The 12,761-nt window shown below is 44.7% G+C and overlaps 1 protein-coding gene across 4 annotated transcripts in view; it reads left to right on the forward strand.

Annotated features, from left to right (window-relative positions):
- Nucleotides 1-7,594: 7,594 nt before the first annotated feature.
- ADAMTS20 (ADAM metallopeptidase with thrombospondin type 1 motif 20) overlaps nt 7,595-12,761 on the forward strand; it is a 162,665-nt gene continuing 157,498 nt past the window's right edge. For all 4 annotated transcript variants that reach the window (XM_072798274.1, XM_072798277.1, XM_072798276.1 and 1 more), the window contains exons 1-2: nt 7,595-7,757; nt 8,153-8,514. In XM_072798274.1, coding sequence (XP_072654375.1) covers nt 7,667-7,757; nt 8,153-8,514 — 453 coding nt within the window. In that variant the 5' untranslated portion in view covers nt 7,595-7,666. The remainder of the gene's footprint in view (nt 7,758-8,152; nt 8,515-12,761) is intronic.

Genomic DNA, 12,761 nt, shown 5'->3' on the forward strand with positions numbered 1-12,761 from the left:
TCTTTTTTCTTCAGAGGCTACTCCAAATATATGTGTGTGGATCTCTAATGCATGTCTTTTCTGTTAATTTTTTTCTCCCAAATCCTCCTTCCCTCCTCCTTTCCTTCCTTCTTCCCTTCTTTCCTTCCATACTTTCTCCATCCTTCCTTCGTTCCTTCTTTTCTCTCTTTCCTCTTTATTTCCACTTCAATGAGGTCACTTTTCTTATTTTTACATATCCCTCCCCCACCCGCGCACTTTCTATTCTCTCTCGTGCTGTTTTCAATTTTGTTAAGATGCTTTTTTACCTCTACTTCTTTTTTGAATTCTGCTAAATCATATCTTATTTCTTCCTGTTTCTTTCTATATCTTCCCTGAGTTCCTATACTTCTAATTTAGATATGACTTCAAAAGTAATCTCTTCATTTTTTTTTATAATCCATAACAAAATGTTTGGTCACATTTTTTCTATGCTTCATAGCAATATTTTTCTGGTGTGTTTTCTTCACCTGTAGATGAGTTTTGATGCTCTTTCCCAATTTCTTTCTTAAAGTTTACTGCATTTATTATGTGTAATCCTTTAAAAAAAAACCAAAACCCTCATTCTTGAATTTGATTTTCCTGGACCAGCTATTTGTTGGGCTGAAATGTACAGAGTAGACTTATAGCTGTTTTCTTTCTCTGCTGTCACAGAGACAGACTGCTTCCCATAGTTCTGGCTCCTCTTTGTTATTATTTGCATAGCCTACTTCCTCTGCTTCTCTGGACAAAATATGGAACAGTTGGATTTCTGCTAATGGACCTGCTTGTGTATACAATCTTCAATGTTCTGCACAAGGACTATAGCTTTTACAAAACAGGGTGACCACTCACCTTCAGAAGGTTAGTTGTTGTTGTTGTTTTCCTGGTTTACTTGATATATGTCCCTGTTGTACTTCATTGCTCCTGTCTGAATATTTTCTTTACTTCCTTTACCTTGCTTCCTCCTTACTTATTTATGGTAATTGGTATATGATCTGGGAGTTATCATTCTTTTTTTTTATTTTTATTTTTATTTTATTTTTTTTTTAATTAATTTATTTTTATTTATGATAGTCACACAGAGAGAGAGAGAGAGAGGCAGAGACACAGGCAGAGGGAGAAGCAGGCTCCATGCACCGGGAGCCCGATGTGGAATTCGATCCCGGGTCTCCAGGATCGCGCCCTGGGCCAAAGGCAGGCGCCAAACCGCTGTGCCACCCAGGGATCCCTCATTCTTTTTTTTTAAAGAAAATTTCCAGGAGGAGATGGTGAACCAACCTGATGTGTGCAGCAATATTCACCTTTTAAGTTGAGTATCTCTCTATTCTCTAACAATATGAAATAGTTCAGTCTTAAAATTAGTGCATGTACATGTGAAAAGAATTCCACAAGAACAGAGAAAAACTGACCCAACAGAATTAGAAGTAACACTCTTCCAGGGATGGGAATAGTGTCCATTTCCATTAACCAGACTGGAAAATTTCTTGAATAATGAATATTGGGTAAAGTACATAGAATGGTCTGGCTTTGGTAGTGGGGAATAATTATGCTTAGAGCTACCATTGCTTCATTCTTGCTTAATACATTCTAAAAGAAAGATCAGGAAAGATCTATTTCCAAGACATCTAATTGTGTCTCAGCATAAAACTCAAGATTTGTAGGAACACAAATCTATCCAGCACCCACAAAGGTAAAATTCATTCAATCTAAAATTATCAGGCTTTAAAGCATAGGAAGGTACTGAGGGGAAAAATCAATTAATCAAAACTGACCAAGAACTAACCCATATTTTAGAATGGACATCAAAAGAATGATTATAACTTCATTCCATATGTTCAAAAAGTTAAGTAGAGGTATGTAAGATACAAAAAGAGGCCCAAACTAAAGTTTTAGAGAAAAAATGACAGTATGTAAGATGAAAGACACGGTGACTACAATTAATTATAAATTAGACGTTGTAGAAGAAAAGAAAAGTGAACTTGAAGACAGTAATAAAAATTATCCAATGGAGACACAGAAAGGAAGAAGAGAATTTAAAACAACACTGCTTTAGAGAGTTGTGGGACAACTGTGTGCAGTCTCCATATACACATAATTGGAGTCCTTGAGGGAGAACAGGGAGAGGGAACAAAAACTTATATTTGAAAAAATAATGCATTGTATGTTAACTAACTAGAATTCAAATAAAATCTGAACAAAAGAAAAAATAATGACCCCAAATTTTGCATATTTGATGAGAATAATAAACTCATTGTCTCCCAAAACTCAATGGAGTCTAAGCATAAGAAACATGTAAAAGAATCACATCAAGGTACACTGTAAATAAATCAAACAAAACTAGTGATAAAGAGAAAATCTTAAAAGCAGCCACAACAAAAAGATATCTTATGTACAGAAGATGAGGACTGATTTTTTATTATAAAAAATGTGAAAGACATTAATCAACAGCTTTCAAGAACTAAAAAGAAAAAAAACCCTTTCAAACTAGAATTCTATACCCAGGAAAAATTGATCGCAAAAATAATCTTGAAATAGGGGGGTGGTGGGATGGGGTAACTGAGTGATCGATATTAAGGAGGGCATGTGATGTATAGTGAACACTGGGTATTATATAAGACTGATGAATCACTGAACTCTAGGTCTGAAACTAATAATACACCAAGTGTTAATTGAATTTAAATTAAAAAAATACAAAAAGAATTTTAAAAACTTAAAGAAAAGAAGTGTGTTCAGAAAAAAAAGAGAACTCATCTCCAGTAGAACCTGCACTCCAAGAAATGTTAAAGAAAGCCTTTCAGGCAGAACAAAAATGATATGAGATGGAAATAGCTGTTTAAATAAAAATAACATCAATGCAAAGTGGGATTTGTAACAAATGCAAAGGCTGAATGTATGACAACAACAACAGCACAAATGTTGGGAGGGATGAAATTGAATCTGCATAGCATGCTTGAAGGTAGTGAGAGAGAAGTTAGATGTATGCTATAAATCCTAGGGTAACCACCTAAATAATGACAGAGTTATAGATAACACAGATTAAATGGGATGATAGAACACATATAGTTAATCCGAAAGAAGGCAGAAAAAAAAGAACAGGACAATTAGAAAATGAATAGCAAGATGATAGACTTGAAGGCAAATATATTAATTATTATATTAAATTTAAATGGTATAAATATCCTAATTAAAAGCAGATACTAAGATTGGCTGCTAATTTGCCTATTCTAGGTTATATAAATTTTAATATGAGTACGTATTTACACAATGTATATTAGTTTTTTTTCTGTTCCAAGAGGACACAACATTTGGTGCTGGGAATACTGCCTCAGCCTGTCTATAGTTCTTCCTCATGAGACCCTAACAGTCTGGTATTGAATGCAGACAAGTAAGTAAAAAATTAGAACAGAGTGTAATAATTGCTTGGGCAGAGGAGCTTGATTCTTCTCTGCATACTAGAAATAATAATGCTTTAAAAATTGACATAATGACCACAGCTTATACTGTTTTAATTATAATGATGGATAACTTCCCATACCTGCTGCAATATATAACGTTTCTACTTAGCAATTGGCCATTTGTAATTAAGGATGGAGCAGCATCTGTGGGATTTCCTGCCAAACCCGTTTCTGTGCATTTATCATTTTTCAATCCTATCCCCCTGTTAGGTCAGTGGTTCTCAACTGGGGCCAATTTTACTCCCAGGGGACATTTGACGATGTCTGGAAATATTTGAGGTTGTTGCAACAGGGGTGGAGGGCTACTGGCATCGAGTGAGGCCAGGGATGCTGCTACACATTCTATGTTGAATAGGGCAGCTCCCCTCCCCCTCACCTAGTCCCAAAACTCAGTACTGCCTCAGTTGAGAACCCCTAAGCTTGTGTGACCAATTCATCTGAGTCTGCCCAGGACTTCTCTAGTTTTAGTACTGAAAGTCCTGCATCTCAGGAGACTCCCTAGTCTCATGTATACAGTGAAGATTGATCACCTTACTTCAACCTCCTAATATTAGAAAAGCAGTCTCTATTCAAACAGTTGTTCCTTTTGGTATGAACATCAGTCCCATATTATAATGTAATAAAAATCATAATCAGCATGAACATGCGTTGAGTACATTTTGGCCAATATTATGCCAAATATGTTACCTGTATTATCTCTTTTAAGCACCTTAACAATTGCATGAGATTATTATTACTTCCATTTTACAATTGGCGTATAGAGTTTAGGTAAACTGTTGAACTTTACACAGCTGGTTAGGGTAGACTTAGTTATAAAAACAAGATCTATCCATGTATAGTGAGCATATTCCTGCTTGCAAGATTAAAAACATTTTCTCTACACTGTGCCAACCTCATAGCGTAGCTTATATTTATAATGATGATTGTCACAATTACAAATCCAACAAAATTACATTTAACGATGGCTTTCATTTTCTGATTTGTTGCTGGTTACAACTGCACTATATTAGATTTGAGCTGGTATGAAGAGTATAATTTTCTTATAAAAATATAGAATTTGACACCAAAGAGATCTGACTCTAACTTGATATGTGATCTGGGCAAATTACTTAATTTCTGTGTTCTGCCGGGTGTGTGTGTGTGTGTAAATTAAATGAGGCCATCTTTCTTTGACATGCAGCATCTACATGTCAAAGAAAAATTCCACAAGTGGTAGCTATAATTATCAATGTGAAGAAATTGTTTGATTGAAATGGCATAGATTAGTTTCTTCCTGGCATTTTCATTGGCAGAGAAGGAGAAAGGAAGAGAGACAGACAATATGAATATCATAATAGTTAAGCCTAATGTAATGAGAAGGCATTGAAGCCAGAAAGGATTTGTGGACACCTAGCTTCGTTACTTAGATGCTGTGTGAAAAGTAACATTTATCTTCTATAAAATGAGGGAAATAATGCTCTTTACTGAACATAATAAAGATTATAATAACATGGAATACACATCCCATACAGCTTCCCATTTCTCTCTTTTTAAAAAAGATTTTATTTATTTATTCATGAGAGACAGAGAGAGAGAGAGGCAGGGACAGGGAGAGGGAGAAGCAGGCTCCATGCAAGGAGGACGATGTGGGTCTCGATCCTGGGTCTCCAGGATCACGCCCTGGGTTGAGGGTGGTGCTAAACCGCTGGGTCACAGGGACTGCCCCCTTCCCCACTTCTCTAATAAAAGGTAAAACAGTTCTATTTTAGAAATAGCATTTCCAAAAAATCAGAACAGACTGAAAATCAAATATTCCATTGCAAAACCCACTTAGAGTGGCGCACCTTCAGTAATGGAAAGGAAATATTTATTTTGCCTTCATTAAGCAGATAGCCAATTACATAGGTGCAGTCCTATTTTCTGTTGTTTCTATGAGAGAAGGCATGGCTCTTGATGTAAAGATACATTTAGAGCTGCAAAGTAATTAAATGACTCTAAATTACAACCTACTGAAGGTAACCACTATAGAGACAGGTGTGGGAAAAGTCTGTTTTTGTTTTGTTTAGAGTGACAGGATGCTTACTTTAGGGGAAAAAAAATTAGATGTCTGTAATTCTGTGATGGATGAAACAACACTTGTGAGGAAGGGGTACAAAAGAAGGGGGACTAATTGTGGAAGAATTGCCATCACCGAGGTGGGTCGTTTCCTTGGTAAAAGCAAAATTAATCTCCTTCCTCAAACAAGATTTGTTCACATCCGTGGTGAACACCAGATGGACCAAGCGTAGGATATGAAAGTGAGGAGGCATGCCATGAGAGGTCAATTCAAAGTGAACAGAATTTTTATTGTTGAGAGTTCAGGGGAGGAAGGCTTGCCAGGAACTAAATTGAGAGTGTCTTCCTTTGTGTTTGTGAAGATTTACTCATTTATTCCTCTACCTTTACCTTCACATTTTTTCTCTCCCTTGGTTGGATTTCAAGACCATCTGACCCCTTACTCCGCTTTTATTTTCATACAGGTGACAGAGAGAAGTACTATGGAGCCTGCAAATCAAACAGGTGCATTTGAGAAGTGAGAAAGTCGTTCCGAAATAATCATTGCTTTCTGTGGCTATTGAGGTTTGTAGAATTTAACAGACATCAGGTGACAACTGGATCCAGAGCTACAATAGTTGTTGAGGATGATGAAGCTAATTGTAGATGCCTGGGGTCGTTTGGATGTCATAAAGAAAGGATGTATTAATACTGTGAAACTACCTGAGAAGGGCTCATAAAATGACCCAGAGATACAATGGCAGGGGCCGACACAAGTTTTGTGGAGCTTGATGTTTCAGTAATTTGGGGGCCCCTTTAAAAAATATTTTATTTTTATTTATTTGAGAGAGAGAGAGAGAGAGAGAGCACAAGACAGGAGAGGAACAGAGAGGGAGAAGCAGGCTCCCTGTTGAGCAGGATGCAAGATGCAGGGCTCCATCCCTGGAGCCTGAGGTCATGACCTGAGCCATGGGGCTTGATGTTTCAGTAATTTGGGGACCCCTTTAAAAAATATTTTATTTTTATTTATTTGAGGGAGAGAGCGCGCGCACAAGACAGGGAGAGGAACAGAGAGGGAGAAGCAGGCTCCCTGCTGAGCAGGATGCAGGATGCAGGATGCAGGGCTCCATCCCAGGAGCCCGAGGTCATGACCTGAGCCTAAGGCAGCCACTTAACCGACTGAGCCACTCAGGCGTCCCTGGAGGCGGGGCGGGGGGGGGGGGGCTTTAAACAAAATTAAGCACAAAAATGAATAGTAAACGGGGGAAAACCCCCACAAGTACAGAACTGTGGAGCCTGAGATCCTGCAGCCGGCAGATGAGCCCCGGAGACGCTGGCCGCCCGCAAGCTCGCGTTGCCCTCTGCACCTCGAGCGCTCTTGAGCTCCCGCGGCTCCGGGAACACAGAGGGGCCCTCGCCGCCGGGACCTGGCCACTGAGCTGCCCCGGGGCACCCCTCGGCCGCAGCACGTCGCGCTGCAGCTTGTCCCGCGGCGCTGAGAAGCCTCGGATCACCGCGACCCGTAAGGGGCACAGACCCTCCAGCGGACGCTTCGCAATACTTTGGGGCGTGGGGACCCGGCGCCTCCGCCGCCCCCCCCCCCCCCGGCCGGGCCCCGACCCCGCGGCGTGCGCGGCCCCGGGCGCTCCAGGTGCGGGGCTGCGCGCACCCGCCGCACGGACGGCGCTCGAGGGGCGGCGGGGGCGGGGCGGGGCGGGGCGGGGCGGGGGCGGGGGCGGGCCCCGCGCGGGAGCACGAGCCCGGCCGCGCCCGCCGCTGATTGGCCGCGCGCGGCCCCGGAGGCGGGCTCTCCCGGCGCTCGCCCGGCCCGCGGGGGCTATATTGGCCCCGAGCCTGCCGGGGCGGCTCGCCTGCCCGCGTCGCTCGGGCCCCGGGAAGGCGTCCGAGGGCGGCGCGGGCGCGGGCGCGGGGCGCGGAGCGGGGCCGCCGACGCAGGGCCGGGGCCGGGGCCGGGGTCGGGGGGCTGCAGTGCGATGCGGCAGCGGCTCGGGGCGCGGAGGCTGGCGGCGTGGCTTCACGGGCCGGCCCGGGGCCGGGACTGCTGCTCCGGAGGCTGCTGAGGCGGCGCCGCGGGGTCGGCGTGCAGCGCGGCGGCGGCCGCGGAGAGCTGCGGAGCGCGGGGAAGCCGGGCTGCGCGGCGGGCGGCTCGGGGTGGCCCCCCCGGCCCCGGCGCGACCATGCGGGTGGCCAAGTGGCTGACGGGGCTGCTCTATCAGCTCTCGCTCTTCATCGCCAGGTCTTGGGAAATTCACTTGCACCCCAGGCAAGGTGAGGTCGCCGCGGGGCGCCCCTGCTCCCCGGCCCTGCAGGGGGGCTCGCGGGGACCCCCGGATCTGCCGGCCCCGAGCACCCCGCGGGGGTGAGGCTGAGCGGGCTTCGAGGACTCGCTCGCGCAGGGGCCGCTTGGTGGGGGCGCGCGGGGGCGCAGAGGCGCGCGCTCCCTGCAGGGCTGGGGCCGCGAGTGTCAGGGGCCGCGCCCGCGGAGGTCGGGGCGGCCGGGGCGGCCGGGGGTGTGGGAAAGCGGAGCACGTGTGTGTGTGCGCGTGTGCGTGCGCGCGCTCTCGCCGGCTGGTGTGCCTTCGGCGTGACCCCGGGGGCGCCGGGACCCGGGGCGGTCGGCGGTGATGGGGGGGGGGCTCAGTGCCTTATTTGTGCGCTTGCAGAAGCCCTGGTGAGGACGCTGGTCTCCTACGAAGTGGTGACCCCCGCGCGGGTCAACGAGTTTGGCGAGGTGTTCCCGCAGAGCCACCACTTCAGCCGGAGGAAGCGCAGCTCCGAGGCGCCGGGGCCGCCGCCGGCCAGGACGCACTACCGGATCAGCGCCTACGGGCAGCTCTTCCAGCTGAACCTGAGCGCGGACGCGGCCTTCCTGGCCGCCGGCTACACCGAGGTGCACCTGGGCGCCCCCGCGCGCGGGGCGGAGGGGCACGGCGGGGCGCCCCCGGACCTGCGCCACTGCTTCTACCGCGGCCAGGTCAACGCTCGCCGGGAGCACACGGCGGTCTTCAGCCTCTGCGGAGGCCTGGTGAGTGCCCTCGGGGCGCTTGGCGGGTCCCCTGGCATCCGGTTGGGGGCTGTGTTCGGGGAGCCGTCACCGTCACCGTTGGCCAACATTTTCCAGGTTGATGGCTGGGTGACCCCGGAGGTCAGAGGGGGTCATCAGAGGGAGCAACGCGCAGAGGGGCCCAAGCCCAAGGCCGCTGTCTCTTGCACGGGGACAGGGTTTTGGAGGCTCCGTAGTCTACCTGCTGGCAAAACTGACCCCTTCCCCCCCGTGTGCAAAGCCAGCGAGACTTCTGGAAGTGTCAGCTCTTGAGCGTGTGAGTCAGGGGGTGGTTCTTTGGGGCCTGTGCCGCACGTGGAAGATCTTTTCCAGCAGGAGGGCAAATGGACTTCACTGACACACCAACTTTTTTGGAGCCCTTAGGGAGGCAGGGTCCCCTGAATTAGGTGGACTCCCCTGAATTAAATCTGCTCCTTGAGTTTAGGAGGAAACGAATATCCGTCAAATGCAAAGTCTCAAGAGAAGGTGGCTTTCTTGATAGCACGGGTCTAGCCATAGAGGCTGCACCTGCCCCTGCTCAAAATGTACTACGGTTTGACAGTATCTACAAAGACCTGGTACCAGCAAGTGAGAAGCGATCCTTAGAGTGACAGGAGTGAAAAATGGAAATTTTGGTGAAGGAAAACTCCAAAGAAAGGAAATGAAATAAAATAGTGGGTTCTTTGTGTTTTGTTCCCTTCGCTTGAAGGCAAAGTTCTAATCTCCCCCTCCTCCCTTCCCTTTAGCCATGAACATCAGTCTGAGGAAACTTAGGACCTTTTCTCAACATACTTTTAATGTGTAAAATGTTAATTGGCTTCCTTTTAAGGGTTAACAGTAGTCAAAATGTTAGAAAGACTACAATTTACGGTTTCATAATATACTTCATTAATGCACTAAGCGGTCTATTGGGGAGGGGTCTGTTTACCATGGCGGTGATCATGAGTATAAACCAGCGACACCAACTCTGATACAGAGGTATCTTTTTGATAACAAAGTCACAATGTCTGTGGTGTCACCTACAATCCTAATTAAAGGAAATGTTAAGTATCAGAAAAATAGGTCTAACACTTTCGCATTCAAGTTTATGAAACCCCAGGTTTTGATCTGTTAAAATAGATGCTTCATTAACTCCTGATGGAAGACCTGTTCAAGAGGAAACAACTAAGAATTTGGTTACTGGATTCTCGAATTCAAATGCAGTGCTTCCTCTTAGGTTAATTGATGTAAGCCGTCTTCCTGGGTTTGAGTGTTGGTCATCACTAAGTAAATTTGGAAGGTCTCCTTGCTCTCTTTCATGCTACTTTGAGCTGTATTTACATAGAATGCCTCGAACAATTTCCTTCCTTTCTGCTGTGTTCAATGCAAGAAGCTTGCAACACCAGATTGGCAGAGGCACTAATATTTATACAGCCACCTATATATCAGAGGAAAGAAAAATATTATTTTCTAGAGCCTTTCAGAATGGCTAGCTCATCTGGAAAATTCTAGATTTACTACCACAATTTGTCATGGTTAATGTTTTCTTGATTTAGTGTTTCACAGCATGGAGAAGTATTCCAGATGGGAAGCATTGTTAAGAGTGAGGTTTCTGCTCATGTTGATTTATAATGCTGGTGTAGATCAAATTATTCAATATCCCCTTTTTGAAATCAAGAAACGGAAATGTTTTTAGGTCTTGACTGGAGTCTTCTCGCCTGTTACTGTGCCAATTTGGATATAGCTGTCTAAATTATACATTATTAGTCTGACTTATGTATGTGCCCTGCTTTTGAGAGATTTGTTGACCTTATCAGACTTAACATTTAAAAAACTTACTTTGTACCTAATGCGTTTTAATTTCTTTGTAAGGCTGCATTGAGGATACCCCAGTCATGGTAGAGCTAGATCCTGGTATTCGCTGTATTACTGTAAATATTCTAAGTGTCTGTAATGCTGTGATCATGACCAATTCGAAGTCTAAATTATTGGGATTAATGACCGTTCTTTGACTTTCCCACTTCTGCTCTTTTTACCAGAACCGGTATTAGTTATGTATTTTTGGCTGTGTATCTTCTTTGTACCCTGACTCAGTCATTAACTTCTTTGACAACAGTGGTGTCGTCAAATAGCTGAACTTCTGGTAGATTCTACAGTGCATTTGTCATTATATGCAATTCTCCTTACTCTCAGATTAGTCTTTAGATTTGGATAAAATTGTTGTACCCACAACCTGGACCAGCTGGATTGTTTGCAGATCAACCTCGCTACAATGCCTATGAAGTTACTAATGATAATCTTCTGGCCCTGCTCCTTCTTGCTCCCGGACTGGTGTTTGACTTTGTGTATGTGACTCTGATCTAGCTTTGACCTCTGCCAGTCCGTTAAACACTAACATTGAAGTTTACTGAAGGATTGTTAGAGCCACACTTAAAATTTAGAGGGGTTCTTTTTTTCTAGTTTCTTTATTTTTTTGCTTTACGTTTGCATTTAATTATAAATGGATGTGTGTTCCTGAGTATATTGAATTGAATGTGATTTGTTTTTTCTCTATTAATGTGTATTGTCCCCTATGTTGCTAGATTCAAGCATACATTGACGACTGATGAAAATTGACCCCATACGAGGCCATACTGTTTGTCCTAAAGTCGTTGTTGGGGAGGAAGGAGGAGAGATGATCCCCTAGTTCCAATAGTTTCTGGTGTCTTTTGTACCTTTAGTTGCTGGGCATCTTGGCATCTTGCACCAGCAGCTCAAATCTAGGCCTGAGAACTTGTGGCCTCCTTTGGCAGTTGAGGCTCCTGGACGTCCCTCCTGGATGTCACTGGTGCTGCCTGTCCCTACAAGGTCTGACTGCCACACTTACCTAATCTGTCTGGCTGCTGCATTGTGCAGCCCTTCTCAATCACTGCTTCCGCTGCTGTACCTTCACCATGTAATGTGGCTTAGTGTTGCTGTTGGTAGCCTTGTAGAGCCCTCTAAGGGTCTGAAATACTCTGTGGCATTTGAAAGTCAAGGGGGACTTAGTTCTTCCCTTTACCAAATTCTGCTACACTTCCCATTTAGTGGGGACATATGGAGGGGGGGATCTCTTTCAGAGATCCTTTCCCTGAATCCTACTCAGCATGCTGAACCACTTGGCAATTCCCTTAAACTAATATGTCTTCTCTCTCTAGGATCTTAATCCTTGGTGGAGAAGTTGCCATGTGTACATCTTGTCATCTCGTCTCCTGTCATCCTTTCTTCCTGGAATCCAACGAAGTTACCCCTTCACATCTCGTTTACTTGACCAGTTCCCCTTCCATCTTCCCACCTTTCTCTGGTGGCTACTGAGAACTCTCTATTCTAGAGGAAGGGAATGAAAGCCAAAAAGTCTTAAATATTTCTGTGCAACCATTAAAAAAAAATACTCCAACATGAATTAAGTAGCGCGCTAGTGTGGCATTAACTTTAAATGTGTGAACTTATATGGTCCACTTTTTTCCATTTTTGGAGTCTCCGTATTTACATATTTCACTAAATCACTGAACTGTGACTAGTACTAGCATTTTGGGCCCAAGAACCAGAAGGGGCTAAGGATCTGCCAGCAGTCTTATTTCATGTGTGTATAACTTTTGCTTTTCTGTTTAATTTCTCATAAGTATAACATAATTCAAACATGTCTAAACAGATTTATTCATTTCTAAAATCTATGGTAGATATGAAAATCGAGTCCTAAAGCTACCTGTAAGTCCTAATGGCTAGTCAAACTTTTTTAGTCCATTGATAAACTGTCACAGAATGCATAGTTATCAGGCCTTAATACCCCTCTATTCCACTTTAAGCTTCGTTTTCATGGTCCCATTCTCTATCTTCTCATAATGTTAGCGCTGTTGCCAAAGTAGTAGAGGTCAGTATTTTAATGAGCTGAATTTTGGGTGTAGACTTGTCAGGATGGCATGTATAAATTATACAGAGGCTTCTTGCAGCAACCTCTGTCTCTACTAGCCCTCTTCTCGTATTACCCAGTGGGTTCCCTTCTTCCAAAGGCCCTCAGGGACTAACCCGACTGCCTAGACTGTTAACTTCACTGTTTCTTGGTGGGATTTGAAGCAGTGCAGTCTCTTTGGTTGAAAGAAACCGTTTCCAGATGTCATAAAACCAGACATTGCATCTGGCTTATACAGTGTTCTCCTGCAGTAACTTGCAGTGGCGCTGTGTACTTTTTTGAAGTTTCTCATAACCATTCTGCAGCATGTCAGGCACTAATG

Source organism: Canis lupus, chromosome 25 (genome assembly GCF_048164855.1).
Source record: "Canis lupus baileyi chromosome 25, mCanLup2.hap1, whole genome shotgun sequence".
In the NCBI taxonomy this organism is placed as follows: domain Eukaryota; kingdom Metazoa; phylum Chordata; class Mammalia; order Carnivora; family Canidae; genus Canis; species Canis lupus.